Source organism: Sebastes fasciatus, chromosome 18 (genome assembly GCF_043250625.1).
Source record: "Sebastes fasciatus isolate fSebFas1 chromosome 18, fSebFas1.pri, whole genome shotgun sequence".
Classification (NCBI taxonomy): Eukaryota; Metazoa; Chordata; class Actinopteri; order Perciformes; family Sebastidae; genus Sebastes; species Sebastes fasciatus.
The window spans coordinates 22714487-22730059 of NC_133812.1; the positions used below are offsets into that span (position 1 = coordinate 22714487).

At 36.4% G+C, this 15573-nt stretch overlaps 1 protein-coding gene across 1 annotated transcript; it reads right to left on the reverse strand.

Annotated features, from left to right (window-relative positions):
- Nucleotides 1-37: 37 nt before the first annotated feature.
- LOC141756659 (adhesion G-protein coupled receptor G5-like) lies at nucleotides 38-12764 on the reverse strand. The gene is made up of 15 exons (XM_074616565.1): nucleotides 12726-12764; nucleotides 12471-12611; nucleotides 11992-12024; nucleotides 11491-11571; nucleotides 10216-10372; nucleotides 9087-9249; nucleotides 6550-6684; nucleotides 6353-6463; nucleotides 6208-6244; nucleotides 5198-5298; nucleotides 4858-4979; nucleotides 2359-2627; nucleotides 2177-2270; nucleotides 1822-2099; nucleotides 38-896 (listed from the first exon to the last, which is right to left on the reverse strand). Exons 2-15 carry the CDS (start codon nucleotides 12586-12588, stop codon nucleotides 724-726), a joined length of 1872 nt encoding a protein of 623 aa, XP_074472666.1. The 5' UTR covers nucleotides 12589-12611; nucleotides 12726-12764; the 3' UTR covers nucleotides 38-723.
- Between the last annotated feature and the right edge of the window lie 2809 nt (nucleotides 12765-15573).

Consider the following 15573-nt stretch of genomic DNA (forward strand, 5'->3'; position numbering starts at 1 on the left):
AAACTTTATTTTTACCTGTATACCCACAACTGAAGATATTGGAAGATAAGAGGGTCCTGAAAATGTAATTTTAATTAAATCATTAAGCATTCAAAAGCTTCAAATTAGCGTTTTTGTTTTTATATTTTCCAGTTTTTCCATTAAGAAATCTGTCAAAAATGATTACATTTCATAATTAACTCTGAAATTATGAAGAATTGCAACGATTAATTGATGTCATTAATTATTTAATTAATCGCCAACTATTTTGATAATCGGTTTGAATCATTTTTAAAGTAAAAAAAGTCAAATTTCTTTGATTCCAGTTTCTTAAATGTGAATATATTCTGGTTTCTTTACTCCTCTATGACAGTAAACTGAATATCTTTGAGTTGTGGACAAAACAAGACATTTGAGGACGTCATCTTAAGCTTTTGGGAAAAACTGATCAACAATTTTCACCATTTTCTGACATTTTATAAACCACACAACTAATCAATTAATCAAGAAAAAAATCAACAATAAAAATAATCTATTTGCAGCCCTAAAATTGTGCAAAACAAATTCTAGTCCTAAGAAACTAAACAATGAAGAATTAAAGTCATTTTCCTATACTGTACATTTATAAGGACTAGCAATAACTACGTCAGGAAAGATGTCTATTACAATGTTATACATCAGCACACTTTCTAGTTAACTCTACCTGCTTGAAGTCTCTTACTTCAAGCTGACCATCTTGGCTCTTCAGTCCTCCTTCTTTATTTCTTTGTCTGGCCGGTTGTTGTAGGGGTTCTTGACGCTGTCCAGGACGGTTTTAAGTGTGCTGGTGGTGCTGGCTGAGCTGTTATTAACACCCACATCACAGCTTACCTCTGCTGAGTGGCTGGTGTTGTAGTAGTAGATGAACAGGAAGAAACCTGCCGGGCAAAGAAAGATGGTCAAGTTGTGCGTATGTAATGTATTTTTAGTTAATCGCTACTTTACACTCATTGCTCATGTAGGTTTCATTTTCACAGTCATGTATGTGGCTGTATTAATGGATATATTGGCTGTAATTCATCACTTTTATTATCTTCTAATATACCCATGGGCTGTATGTTGTAAGCCTGTACTGTGGTTGATGTATTAACATCTCTGTTCCCAAACAACCGGCTATCGGCCAGTAGCTAGTAGTGCTAGTAGCACGACATAAACAGAATTTAATGTAGTTGTAGTTTACTAACACGCAGGGCAAAAGCACAGGAAACAACCTCTTATACATCCATTGTCTGTGGTCGATAGGACATCAATTTTGGATCCTTGACATGAAAAAGTTTGAGGTTGCTCTCAAAATCTGTGTGCTGGATTTTTCTAACTTCCATAGTAATAGTAGGAATATTTATAATATTTGTATTGTTCAACACTGTTCATTTTAGTAGAGACATTAAATATGACAATAGAATAGACATAAATTTTTTTTATTTTCGTACGGCATTTTGTAGGCGGACGTTTAACTGGCTAGTCGCTTTCAGTCCAAAATGGCGAAAGCGTAGCGCTGCTGCTGGGCGCCGACGTTGCAACGATCAATTGACTTTCTTCTTAGAAAGATACATTCTTTGTTTTAACGTGTCATTGCAGGGTAAACACAGGTGTGATTGATACAAATGAATTGTGGCCCTGTTCCATTTAGGTGTGCCAGGGCCCTGGTATTGTGCATGCTGGCTCACTGGAATGACTGTGACACACTAAATGGAACGGGACCGTAATTCATTTGTATCAATTACACCTGTGTTTACCCTGCTATGACATGTTAAAAAGGCTAAAATGCAACAGAACAATACATTTAAAGATTATTATCATTACCTTGGAAAGAATTGAGGGCTGTGAAGATGTAGTAGGAGGGGATCCGGAGGGCGCCGTAGGCGAAGAAGGCAAAACCCCAAGTGATCCCCAGCAGGCAACACAGTCCCAGGAGGACCACGATACTTCTGCCGTTTGAGCCCACCACTGCGGTGCTTGTTCTCTTCAGACAAAAGAGCCAGGACAGTATGACGATGAAGGTGGAGAAGGTGAAGAGGAAGACCAACACATAGTAACCTATGTTGACGATGAAGTGCACGTCGTTGTCTGTTATCCAGCACCTTGGAACGGAAAGACATGTCAGTAACGAATGATGAACGAATACTCTGTACATTAAATATATAATCCACACACTCACATTTTCACGTCTTCTTCAGCGTCACTAGTAGAGATGACTTGTTCACCATATTTTCCGATGATGAGCAGGACAATCACAACTACGCTCGGTAGTCCTGGATATGGAGAATTAAATTAACACTGACTTGCAAATGTCATGTCCACGTTGAGGTCAAACAGAAGAAAATAGTGATGTGTGCTCACCCCAACTGGTGATGGAGACTTTGAGTATGTAGTGACGGATTACAATTTTGCCCCTAACATACAGCTGCAGGCAGAGGTGGAAGGCCTGCACAGCGAACCAAGTGAAAGTGGCCAACATGGAGTAGTGCATGAGAGCCGCCATGATCTTACAACCCACAGAGCTCATCATTTCTGCCACAAAGTTGTTGATCAGGAAAGTGAGGTTGAGCAGGAACATGGCTGACACCAGGTTGATGAGGATCACGGTGGCTATACTGGCCTTTTTCCTCCTGTAAGGACAGAGCAACATTTAGGTTTATTCAGTCTTGTGAAGGGCTCACTGCGTGGGTGGAATGTGGTCTCCAAAAAGTATAAAATGCCTTCATAAATAATCCAAGGTGCACTGTAGGGTTTGTGCTAAATTAAAATGCCTTTATTTTACATGACAATTTAAAACGATAAACGCGTTTATGTTTTTTTTTTTCTTCCCAGGTGCCCATAACCTCGATTGCTAATAGACAAATCATTTTTATGATGACCCCGTCAGTTGAAGGATTTAAATATATTTTATATTAGAGTTTTAAAAACTCGTTTGTGCCCACCTCGATCAAAATTTGAAATTTTAAATAATGTTTCTTGAGGCTGTGGGGTTGTGCAATAGCGTCACGGTGTTCTTATTCTTATTTTTATGTCTTATTTATGCTGTTTTATATAGATCTTGTGCAATATATGTTGTTTGTGGTTTACATTGTTATGTGCTTCTCTGTTTACATGTGGATTAATGTTTGTTTTTAATGTTTTTAAAGTTTCTATTTATTGATGCTGCTGTGGAGGAAGCTGATGGTGTTTTTATTTATTTATTATTATTATTTTCTTGTCAAACAATAAATGGATTCATCAAGAGGATAACCAGCAGATGATGAATCCATAATGAAAATGGAAAATTAGTTGCAGACTTAAATGGGTAAAAATGACCTCCTCACAAGAGTAAAACACTGCTTACACATTAAAACATAAGTAATGATAAAAATATAATTATATACTTTATAATAGTGTATTGCACTTGTGATGTAATCACCTTTCACCTTTGCTCTCTATAATTCAAACTCTGGCCGTAAAGTCAAAACTCAAGTCATATAAGTCATATTTATTTACATATTATATAATTCTAATTATATGTACGTACATATGGGGTTATCTTCCTTTCTTTGGCCTCTAAACAGTGTTTGAATGCGAAGGTTAAGTGCAATAGTGGCCTTAAAACATTCATGTGATCATACGAGATGAGGAAAGGCACAGATGGGATGTTATTTTATTATTGTCATACGGCATTCAATAGGTAAATACCGTGGTTGTTTCCATAGGACACCTACAATGAAGCTACTGTTCAACAGTCTCATTTTCCGACATAGACAGTGTCCTCCTATTATGGAAAGCAGCCTTATTTACATGAACTTGGACAACATGTACCGCTGTGGAACAACACAGCTATTGACCAGAGATATCTTTACTTGTATGATATTACCTTAGTAATAGAAATAAGAAGTTAGGATAAAGACTTAAGTATGACCTCAGATCTCAGTAGGTATGGCTACATAATGAGAAAAGGCACCTGAATCAAAGCATTATTCAGCCCATTCTTCTTTACTGTTCCAGCTACTTTAACATGTTATAACCGGGCCAAACTCTCACGCATAACCACCACCGCAGCCAGGATAATTGGTCTCTCAACACCCAACCTCGCAGAGCTAAACAATGAGGCCATTGCACGCATTGCAACATCAATAGAACAGGACATCACGCACCCAAATACAGAGGCTTTGTCACGGCTGTCGGCGTTCGGTACCGCCACACAAGGCACCCTTTAGCGCCGGTATGAAACGCAGTGGGCGTTCCATTAACTATAATGTAGGGCTGTCAAAGTTAACACTAGTATCTGACAGTATATCATTTCATCATTTCTGTGAAATTGTCATAATTAGCATATGAATTCTTGAGTTATGACCAAAAACGTGTTTTGTGACCACCAAAAATCAAATCAGTTCATCCTGCCAAATATGAAGAACGTCCGTCCAGGCGTTCCTGAGATATTGCGTTCACAAGAATGGTACGGACGGACTCTCTGACGGACTTACTTACAGATGGACGGACAACCCTAAAGAATTTATAAACATAAAAACTATTTCAAAGGTACAATGTGTAGGATTCTGCGGCATCTAGTGTTGAGGATGCTGATTGCAACTGACTGAAACTTCTCCCGTGTGCCAAGCGTGTAGGAGAACTACAGTACGATGTGAAAACATGAAAACTCGAATGTCCCTTGCTAGAGTCAGTGTTTGGTTTGTCCATCCTGGGCTACTTTGTAGATATAAACGGCTCATTCTAAGGTAATGGAAACACAACGGTTCTTATTTTCAGGTGATTATACACTCAAGAAAACATACTTATTAATATTATATTACATTTCTGCCAATAGATCCCCCTAAACACTGTTCTTTTAATATTTGGAGACATCATTACCTCAGAAGGAAGTGCATGAAGAGGGTAATGCTGAGGAAGAACATGGACAAGCCACAGCCAACTTGGGTGATGATGGTGAGGTTCTTCAGGTCAGAACTGGATATGGTTTCATTAAGAGGAGTCTGCAAAGAGCACAAATTAAACACTTTATCACAGGGATTGGCTTTGGTAATCGGGATGGTTTATGATGAATTTCATACATTTCAAGTATACAGAGTGCAATCAGGACGGTTGTACAGAGGAATGTCCAAATATTTGTATTCCACTGGGAATGAAAATTTAAAGGATGAAGCTTATAGTACGTTGTGAAAATATTACAAAAGCTGTAACACAAACGCACCAATAAGATTGCAAAAAATGTCAAATGCGAACACTCGCATGTAATGTTGCTCCCATTTATTATTGTCAGACATCCGTCTTCAGTCCAGTTTGGTCGGCTTCCTAAAAGACAGAATTAGAGCATGAAAACAGCACAGAGGTGAGGCTCGATGGTTCATGAATACATTTGAGTGAGGAACGACAAGAAGACTTAAGCATCGACACTCCATGCGAGTAGTACATTAGAAACATGGAAAATACTATAATACTAAACCCAGACGTAAATCAAGTTCAAAACATGTGTTCCAAGCAATCGATTTGGCTGTGTGGACACGCTCACGCTGTAATAGATGTCGGTAATTTAATTAGAATAAAGTCATCATATTTCAAGACAAAAATTGTAATATACCAATAATAAAGCAATAATTTAATGTGAATAAAGTCATAATATTTCGAGAAGAAAAGTTGTAAAATTACAATAATAAAGTCTTAATTTAATGAGAATAAAGTCATAATATTTCAAGACAAAAATAATAAAATTACAATAATAAAGTCTTAATTTAATGAGAATAAAGTCATAATATTTCAAGACAAAAAATTATAATATTCCAATAATAAAGTAATAATTTAATGAGAATAAAATCATTATATTTCAAGAAAAAAAGTTGTAATATTAAAATAATAAAGTCTTAATTTAATGAGAATAAAATTATAATATTTTAAGAAAAAAAACAGAACTGCAGTACACCATAATACTTGAATCGGTAGTAGTAATAATAACAACAAGAAGTAATACTACTAATAATCATTAATTTTATTTATGATTATGATTATGTTTGCTAATGATTATTTCAGGGCAGTGCGTGGTTGCCTGTCCTTACATAGCAATGTTTTTTTTATTATACTTAATATCAATATAGGCTATTGGGTGGGTCATTTTGAGCATATTTGAATATCGGGGGGGATTTGTCCGAAAAGCCATCGTTAACGTTATTAATTACACTTAGTAGAGAGAACTAATTGAAATCTTACCATCACCATTCCATGAGTGACAAGATGGAATTCCTTCCTGCAAACAAAACAACAGAAATGCATTATAAATGTGCTCTTGGATGGTAAACAAAGAAGTACAAATAATACACATTCGATAATGCACAACATATATTTTTTTACTTACGTATTCCACATTCCGAAAATTGATGTTTAGTTTGTCTGTGAGATTGGTGATAACTTTTCCCATTTCAATTGCTAAAACCTCATCACCTAAAACAGTGCTGTTCTTCTCATCCTGAAAAAAATAGTAACATGATCAAAAGTGCTGTAAAGTGCATCTACTGTATCATTTAAGGTGAAATTGAGATATTTTTTTCTTACCAAGGCCAGATTGTTGAATCGTAAAATGGCTGCAAATGGCACGCTAACGTTCAAGCTCACAGCTTTTTCAAACGCTTCTTTTGACACTTTGATAGATCTTGAATACTGAGCCAGAGCATCTGCGCCATCTACAATCTGCAGGGAAGTGCACAACTGTGTTGTCAAAATTGTCTAAAGTGCAGTTTTAAAGTCTACAGAATAATGAAACTATTTACTTTAACTGGATCCTATTATAATCAAGGAGATTACTTAGTATTTAGGAAATTACTCAGCATTCTTGCTGCTCTGTCAGCCGATTAGACTGTTGTCAGGCCATTAAATAGGCGTTATCTGTCAATATAAGCACCATAGATATGGATCAATAGGGGCCTACTACACCCATTAGTAGGTTTTATCATCTACTCACATGGTAGATCACGAAAGAAGGGCATAAAAGAACACAACAGCAGGGGGTTGAGGTTGGGGGAGATGTATGGGACACAAAACAAAGGGATTTCATCCAGCAGACTAGGGTTCAAATCCCATGTAAAACCAACAATGTGTAGTTGTCTTTGTGTTCACAATAATTAAGTTGCGTTTTCACTTTTGACACAGAGTTATTTTAAGCCAAAATACGATGTTTTTCCCTAAACTTAACTAAAAGTGACGAAACAAAAAGTGTTTTTGTTGCCTAAACCTTAAGAAGTTGTAGTTTTGTTGCCTAAACCTAAAAAAGTTGTAGTTTTGTTGCCTAAACCTGAAGGAGTTGTAGTTTTGTTGCCTAAATCTACAAAAGTTGTAGTTTTATTGCCTAAATCTAATGACGTCGTAGTTTTGTTGCCGAAACCTAGAGAAGTTGTAGTTTCATTGCCTAAACTTACAAAAGTTGTTGTTTTGTTGCCTAGACCTAAATAAGTTGTAGTCTTGTTGCCTAAACTTAAGGAAGTTGTAGTTTTGTTGCCTAAATCTAAAGACGTCGTAGTTTTGTTGCCTAAACCTACAAAAGTTGTTGTTTTGTTGCCTAAACTTGAAGGAGTTGTAGTTTTGTTGCCTAAATCTAAATAAGTTGTTGTTTTGTTGCCTAAACCTAAAGAAGTTGTGGTTTTGTTGCATAAACCCAAAGAAGTTGTAGCTTTATTGCCTAAATCTAAAGATGTCGTAGTTTTGTTGCCTAAACCTAAAGAAGTTGTTGTTTTGTTGCCTAAACCTAAAGAAGTTGTAGCTTTATTGCCTAAACCTAAAGAAGTTGTTGTTTTGTTGCCTAAACCTAAAGATGTCGTAGTTTTATTGCATAAACCCAAAGAAGTTGTAGTTTTGTTACCTAAACATAAAAAAAGTTGTAGTTTTGTTGCCTAACCCTGAAGGAGTTGTAGTTTTGTTGCCTAAACCTACAAAAGTTGTATTTTTATTGCCTAAATCTAAAGACGTCGTAGTTTTGTTGCCTAAACCTACAAAAGTTGTTGTTTTTTTGCCTAAACCTGAAGGAGTTGTAGTTTTGTTGCCTAAACCTAAAGAAGTTGTTGTTTTTTTGCCTAAACCTAAAGAAGTTGTAGTTTTGTTGCCTAACCCTGAAGGAGTTGTAGTTTTGTTGCCTAAACCTACAAAAGTTGTTGTTTTGTTGCCTAAACCTAAAGAAGTTGTTGTTTTGTTGCCTAAACCTAAAGAAGTTGTTGTTTTTTTGCCTAAACCTAAAGAAGTTGTAGTTTTGTTGCCTAACCCTGAAGGAGTTGTAGTTTTGTTGCCTAAACCTACAAAAGTTGTTGTTTTGTTGCCTAAACCTAAAGAAGTTGTTGTTTTGTTGCCTAAACCTAAAGAAGTTGTAGTTTTGTTGCATAAACCCAAAGAAGTTGTAGTTTTGTTACCTAAACCTAAAAAAGTTGTAGTTTTGTTGCCTAACCATGAAGGAGTTGTAGTTTTGTTGCCTAACCATGAAGGAGTTGTAGTTTTGTTGCCTAAACCTACAAAAGTTGTATTTTTATTGCCTAAATCTAAAGACGTCGTAGTTTTGTTGCCTAAACCTAAAGAAGTTGTAGTTTTGTTACCTAAACCTAGAGAAGTTGTAGTTTTGTTGCCTAAACCTAAAGAGTTTGTAGTTTTGTTGCCTAAACCTACAAAAGTTGTTGTTTTGTTGTCAAAACCTAAAGATGTTGTAGTTTTGTTACCTAAACCTAAACCTTTTTGTTTGTGTTAAAAATGTAACATTTCATGCAGTTTTACAACATGTTAGAACATGTTGCTTTTAAGTTTTGCATTCACTTTTACAACGTAGTAGGCGCAGTAGGCCCCTATTAACCCTCATCTATGGTGCTTAACGCGACTGATAACGCCTATTTAATGATGCTTTGATGCTGAAAAAAAGGGAGTAAGTGAAAATTATTTCCACACGAGAGACATGATGGCATATCCTATAAGTTTATATAGACCACTTATTTCATCACTCTCAAGTTAGCAGTTGGCTGAGATAATCCTCACATCCCAAAACATACTGGTATTATAAAGTCTGTGATGAGGACGTTACTACATAGCACATGGATGAAGGTAAAAAATAATGCACCCACACTCATGCTGTCATTTGGGGACGCATAAGCAAAGGAGACTTCGTCCACATCCTCCGGCACTGTTTCTCTCACTAAGATACCCGTAACTCCTTCTCCCACAGTCAGTTCAGCTGAAGACCCGCTGATGAAATAGGCGAGGTCTGCCATTTTTTTCATGACGTCACTATTGACAGATGTTAGAATATTCAACATATTGACAATATAGAGTTTCATATATTTTTTGAATATACATTACATTATGGTAAACATTTATAAATAGCTCAAAATATTTTCCCTGTTTTAATTCCAATGTTATAAGGAATAGTTCAAACTAGGGCTGTCAAAGTTAGATAATAACGCATTAACGCAAATTCGTATTAACGGCACTAATTTCTTTAACACATTAACGCAAACGATACCGCAGAGGTTGTATTGGGCTCAGTTTTAAAGCTAGAGTGGAGATACTGGTATTATTATGAAACTAAAAAACCTCATCGGTACCAATCATGTCATACTAGCTTGTCGAAGGAGGCTAAATAACGCTCCAAACTTATGCTAAATTTTGGCGAGGAAAAACTGTCATGGACATTTTCAAAGGTGTCCCTTGACCTCTGACCTCTAGATATGTGAATGTAAATGGGTTCTATGGGTACCGAGATGCCCAGTTTATGATCATCACATGCAGTTTGGGGCAAGACATAGTCAAGTCAGCACACTGACACACTGACAGCTGTTGTTGTCTGTTGGGCTGCAGTTTGCCATGTTATGATTTGAGCATATTTTTTATGCTAAATGCAGTACCTGTGAGGGTTTCTGGATCAATATTTGTCATTGTTTTGTGTTGTTAATTGATTTCCAATAATAAATATATACATACATTTGCATAAAGCAGCATATTTGCTCACTCCCATGTTGATAAGAGTATTAAATACTTGACAAATCTCCCTTTAAGGCACATTTTGAACAGATAAAAAATGTGTGATTTACTTGTGATTAATCACAATTAATCAAGGACAATCATGCGATTAATCGCGATTAAATATTTGAATCAATTAACAGCCCTGGTTCGAACTATTACTTCTTCTTCTCAACTGCATGTTTCCCAAAATGTCTAACTATTCCTTTAATAATTTGATGGAGCATGTCTTACGCAGCTACGGCAGCGTCAAGTTGTCCTCCTTCTTCAGTGTTAAACATTGCATTGATCTTAACCTTTTCCTCAGGCTTTTTCTTTGGATTTTTGCAGTTTAAACAGTTGATGTTTGTTGTCGATGTGTTGATGACGTACACACCTCCAACCCCAAGACCTGAAAGGAAAGGACTTTTGTTTTATCTCAAATGTTAGCTAGCATCTGTAAGGTAAGATATCCAGTAGTATGTAACAGCTCGTACCACTTAAAGGGATAGTTTGGGTGTTTTGAAAAGGGGTTGTACTGTATGAGGTACTTATCAATAGTCAGTGTATTACCTCCAGTAGATGATGGTCGGTATTCCCCCAGTTTGGAGAAACAAACAGGAGTACCAGCACGGGAGCAAAGCAATATACTGCTGTGGACGGGGTCAACAGCAAAACATTTTAGCTGCCTAAAAGAAAGTCTCGACTAAAAAACTCAATATCCGTCTAAGTGTGCACTATATTTATAATATTTTCACCGCTTCACCTTGCTGTCAGACAGCCCTTTCCGACGGGGACCTGAAGCCGCTGTATCCTTCTTTGCTCTCGCCAAAGCCACCAGATTCCACTGAAAAAAACTGTAATTTTACCTTGCAGAACACAGGGGTTGCTGGTCTACCGCTGCCTTGATCGCCTAGTTTGTTTGTGTGACTTTGGTGAATCCGAACTAACCAAAGTCACACAATAACGCAAACAAACTAACCGATCGAGGCAGCGGTAGACCAGAAACCCCTGTGTTCTGCGAGGTAAAATTACTGTGTTTTTAAATGGAGTTTGGTTGCTTTGGCGAGAGCATAGATAAAGGCTTCAGTTCCTTGTTGGAAACAGACTGTATAGCTGTCTGACAGCAAGGTAAACTGGTAAAAATATTCTAAATATAGAGTCCACTTAAACTGATATTGATTTATTTTAGGTGGGCCTTTCTATTAGGTTGCTAAAATACGTTTTGCTGCCGGCCCCGTCCACAGCAGTACATTGCTTTGCTCCTGTGCTGGTACTCATGTCTGTTTCTCCAAACTGGGGGCGTGCCGACCGTCATCTACTGTAGGTAATACACTGACTATGGATAAGTACCTCATACAACCCCACTTCAAAACACCTGAACTATCCCTTTAACGCCAGTGTCCACAGCATGATGAGCATTATATTGCGCAAAAAAGCAGGCAATGATAGTTTGGAGATAGATAAGTTTGGGGAGCTGCAGAAGAAAAATGTAACCGTTCATTCTTTGCTTATCTGAAGGGAACTCACTCAGTTCGCTGCACTTGTTTTCATTATAACGTTCTCGGTCACATATGGTCTCTGTATCCAAACATCGAATCTGGCAAGGTCCTATTAATGGAAACACTGTCAGAATCAAGTACACATCCACAGTAAAGAAGAAAGTGGGACAAAGCTATAGAGGCATACCACTTCAGAAAATACACATATAAAATTATCTAACAACGTTTTTGAAATGACTAATTTGAGTTCATTAAAGGAACAGTGTGTAGGATTTAGTTTCAGTCGGTTGCAATCTGCAATCTTACTGCTAGATGCCGCCAAATCCTACACACTGCACCTTTAAAATGGTGAGTAGCTGACTCCATGAGGGTTGGTTAAAAAAGTTAATAGTAGACTTCTAAATTGATTTAATTGTAGACTAAATTAATAGTTAATTTTTACATTAAGTGTAAATTAAATTATATTTTATTAGCTTTGTTTTCATCATTATATTTTTCCAGACTGAATTGTAAAAGAAGGTTTTTTTACCTGTGGTAGTGTGATTGAAGACGCACTCTGAATCTGCATTATAAGAGAAATCTATATTAACAAAAACAAATCATCAACTTTTATTATTGTATCTTTTAAAGAGGACCTATTGTGCTTTTGGAGCTCAAACAGAGTGTTTAAGACAGAGGGTGAAAAGAGGTGCTGCAGCACAGCCTGTATGAGAAAAGTAAAGCGTTTTTTGAACATTAAAGCATATAAACATGTTCTAGTAGAAAACCCCAAATACAAGAATGCACTGGAAAATAAGCATAATAGGTCCTCTTTAAAGTAGAACGGTTGCTTTACATTTACACACACACACACACACACACACACACACACACAAACAAACGGACGTACTTCTCATCTGCCCTGGTGCACTCTATAATAAATACAAGCTGAATAGAAGTTCATTTTATGGTGCTCGCAACATTGAAAACTGACATTGGAAAATGTAAAATACAGTTATGTAATATCACCTGTGAGGACAGATGATTCGTTTCTGCACTGCTTCCCATTCAGGACATACAGATGAAATTTCTTGTTGATATGCCATTTTGAGATGAGCAGTAGAGAAGAACCACTACGATTTACCATTTGAGGCCACCTCCTACACAACCCTTCAGATAATTAAACACAGAAACAAAGATTTTACATTTTTTTTTAAATGCTGATGTAAATGTAAAAAAAAGAAATCCAGTATTCTGTGAGTGTAACAAGTTGGTTGTACTCACCTTTTCTGGTTGTGTTTTTCGGCAGAAATACTATGCAACCTTCACATGTAGAGAGGTAAAGAATGGAGTCTTTTTATGTCACATAGTACTTTCATAATACATCTCTTGCATACTTTTACACAATATAACCCAAAAACAGATTTACTCACAGATAAAAAAGTAATATTTACAAATAATAAAATCAGAATCATTTGCAGTAGTTCAATGGTTGCACAAGGAATTTGATCTTGTCATGTAGTTTAGACTCATCCCAGCATACCCCAACATGCACTGAGAGACAGACAGGTACATACAGGCACACCAGTACAGGTTACCAGTCTACTGCACGGCTAAAGGCAAGGGTATGCTTGAAACAAATCAGTTTGTACGAACTACGTACGAATCACGTCTGAAGTCAAAAGTGTTTACAGTTGTTCTAAATAACCACATGTGTGTCCTCATAGAGAGAGACGAGACACGATAATAGTTCGCTAATACTTAGCTTGAAAATTACAGTGTCAATATGATGGATGTATAAATACTTGTTAGCAACATACTTGCCAACCCTCCCGGTTAGGTTTAGGAAAAGATCGCAGTTTGGGTTAAAATAACGACGGAGGTGGCGTAACTTAAGTACGGAAGTTAAGTTATGACAAGTAAATCGACTTTGACTTGTGGTTTCACACGGGACATGAACACCATCCACCTCGACCTCCTCCCTACGTGGCGTCTGCCGCTCTTTATACCTCCCGGTTCACAATTACGTGGATCACATACAGATTAATTTCGTGCTGACAATCACGAAAAAATTTTTTAAATTCGTGTCTATGTACACGAATCAAATAGATTAATTTTGTGACTATTTCACGAACTTCTGTTGGGTACATACATGAAATTTGACCTCTGTATTTAACCCATCCTTAGGAGCAGTGGGCTGCTGTAAAGGGAGTTCAGTGTCTCGCTCAAGGACACTTCACCATGCAGGCAGTAGGAACCGGGGATAGAACCACCGACCTTACGGTTCAGCGGCTAAGGGACAACCACTCTACCCATTGAGCATAAATGTAGTTATTATATAGCTGTAAAGGTGCACCCGTCCTTCCCCAACAACAACCAACAGTTACAGTAATTAAAATGTTTAGTATAGTTTTGACTCACTCCCATTCCAGTGTTTTTCTGCATTGATGAAGCTTCTGAAGTTATCAGCAACAACAACATGTTTTTTCTCACTCTTGTGCAAACACACTCTGAATTTCCTTTTTTTTTCTTTTTCTTTTTCCGACGTACTTGGACGACCACTGGCTAAAATACCAAAATCAAATCAGATAAAAGGTTAAACAAGAAATGTCATATTCTTCACACAATATTTTTACACATTATAATAACCATAATAGATCTTAAGATGTTTTCAGTTCTCTATTTTCATGCTCAAATAATGCCATTCATTAAGAGAATAATACAATGTAATATGTACAGGCTAGTAGACTTTAGTATTTGGAGATTGTGTTTACTTACAAACAAGATAAATCCACAGAAGGCACACAAACAAAACCCAAGTCATCCAGCTCATGTTCTTTCGATGGCGTTGCGTCTCGGTCAGGATGTGTGATCCATTCACTGCTACAGTAGATGAATAATTCTTTATCCCAAAGTACTTTTTCTATAATGGATTAACAGCCAGAAGTATTTTAATCCTCACCTTCCTCTGGTTGATGTAACGTCAAAGCACCAAACAGCAGCACTTAAAACAAAAGCAGTGAAGCATGAAAATGACGTCCAACTGACTTTGCATAACTACCCGCTGCAAGAATTTTGTTTTGCAAAACAGTTCCTGAAAAATGAGCTTGTGATACTTCCCTTTGCAAAATAACCAAAGCAACATTATGCTTTGATGGATGGATGGATGGATGGATGGATGGATTGATACCCAGTGATGATGTAACCGATTCCAAGAAATGAACGGTGGTTGTGATGTACAGTATCTTGCATGAACAACATTATTGTCTGCTTAATAAGCCTATACCAAATAGCTCTTAACCTTATCCTTTTACAAAAACAACCTCAAGAATTACCTGATCATATTTCAGACGAGCATTGTGTCCGCTAACTAGCCTATTTTAAAATATTTTTGTATGTAAAGAAATGGTAAATATTCAAGAACAAAGTATAAACAATGAAGAATATTAAAATTTTAATTTGAACTCTCACTGTCAGTTTTAACTGCATTTGGAAATTGATTTAGGAAAAATCTTCACTCTACTATAAAGTAATCATTTTACGTGTTATTTTCTTTTTTTCTCGTAAAGTTGTGACTTTATTCTCGTAATATTACGACTTTTTTCTTGTAAAGTTGTGACTTTATTCTCGTAATATTACGGCCTTATTACGCTTTATTTTCTCGTATGGTTATGACTTTTTTCTCGTAATTTTACAACTTTTTTTCTCGTAAAGTTGTGACTTTATTCTCGTAATATTACGACTTTTCTTTCTCATTAAGGTATGACTTTATTCTCTTAATATTACGTCTTTTTTTCTCTTAAAGTTGTGACTTTTTTCTCATAATATTATGACTTTTTTTCTCGTAAAGTTGTGACTTTATTCTCGTAATATTACGACTTTTCTTTCTCATTAAGGTATGACTTTATTCTCTTAATATTACGTCTTTTTTTCTCTTAAAGTTGTGACTTTATTCTCGTAATATTACGACTTTTTTTCTCATTAATTTATGTCTTTATTCTCTTAATATTACGGCCTTATGCCTTATTTTCTCGTAAGGTTATGACTTCATTCTCGTAATATTACGAGTTTTTTTCTTGTAAGGTTATGACTTTTTTCTCGTAATATTCTGACTTTCTTTCTCGTAAAGTTG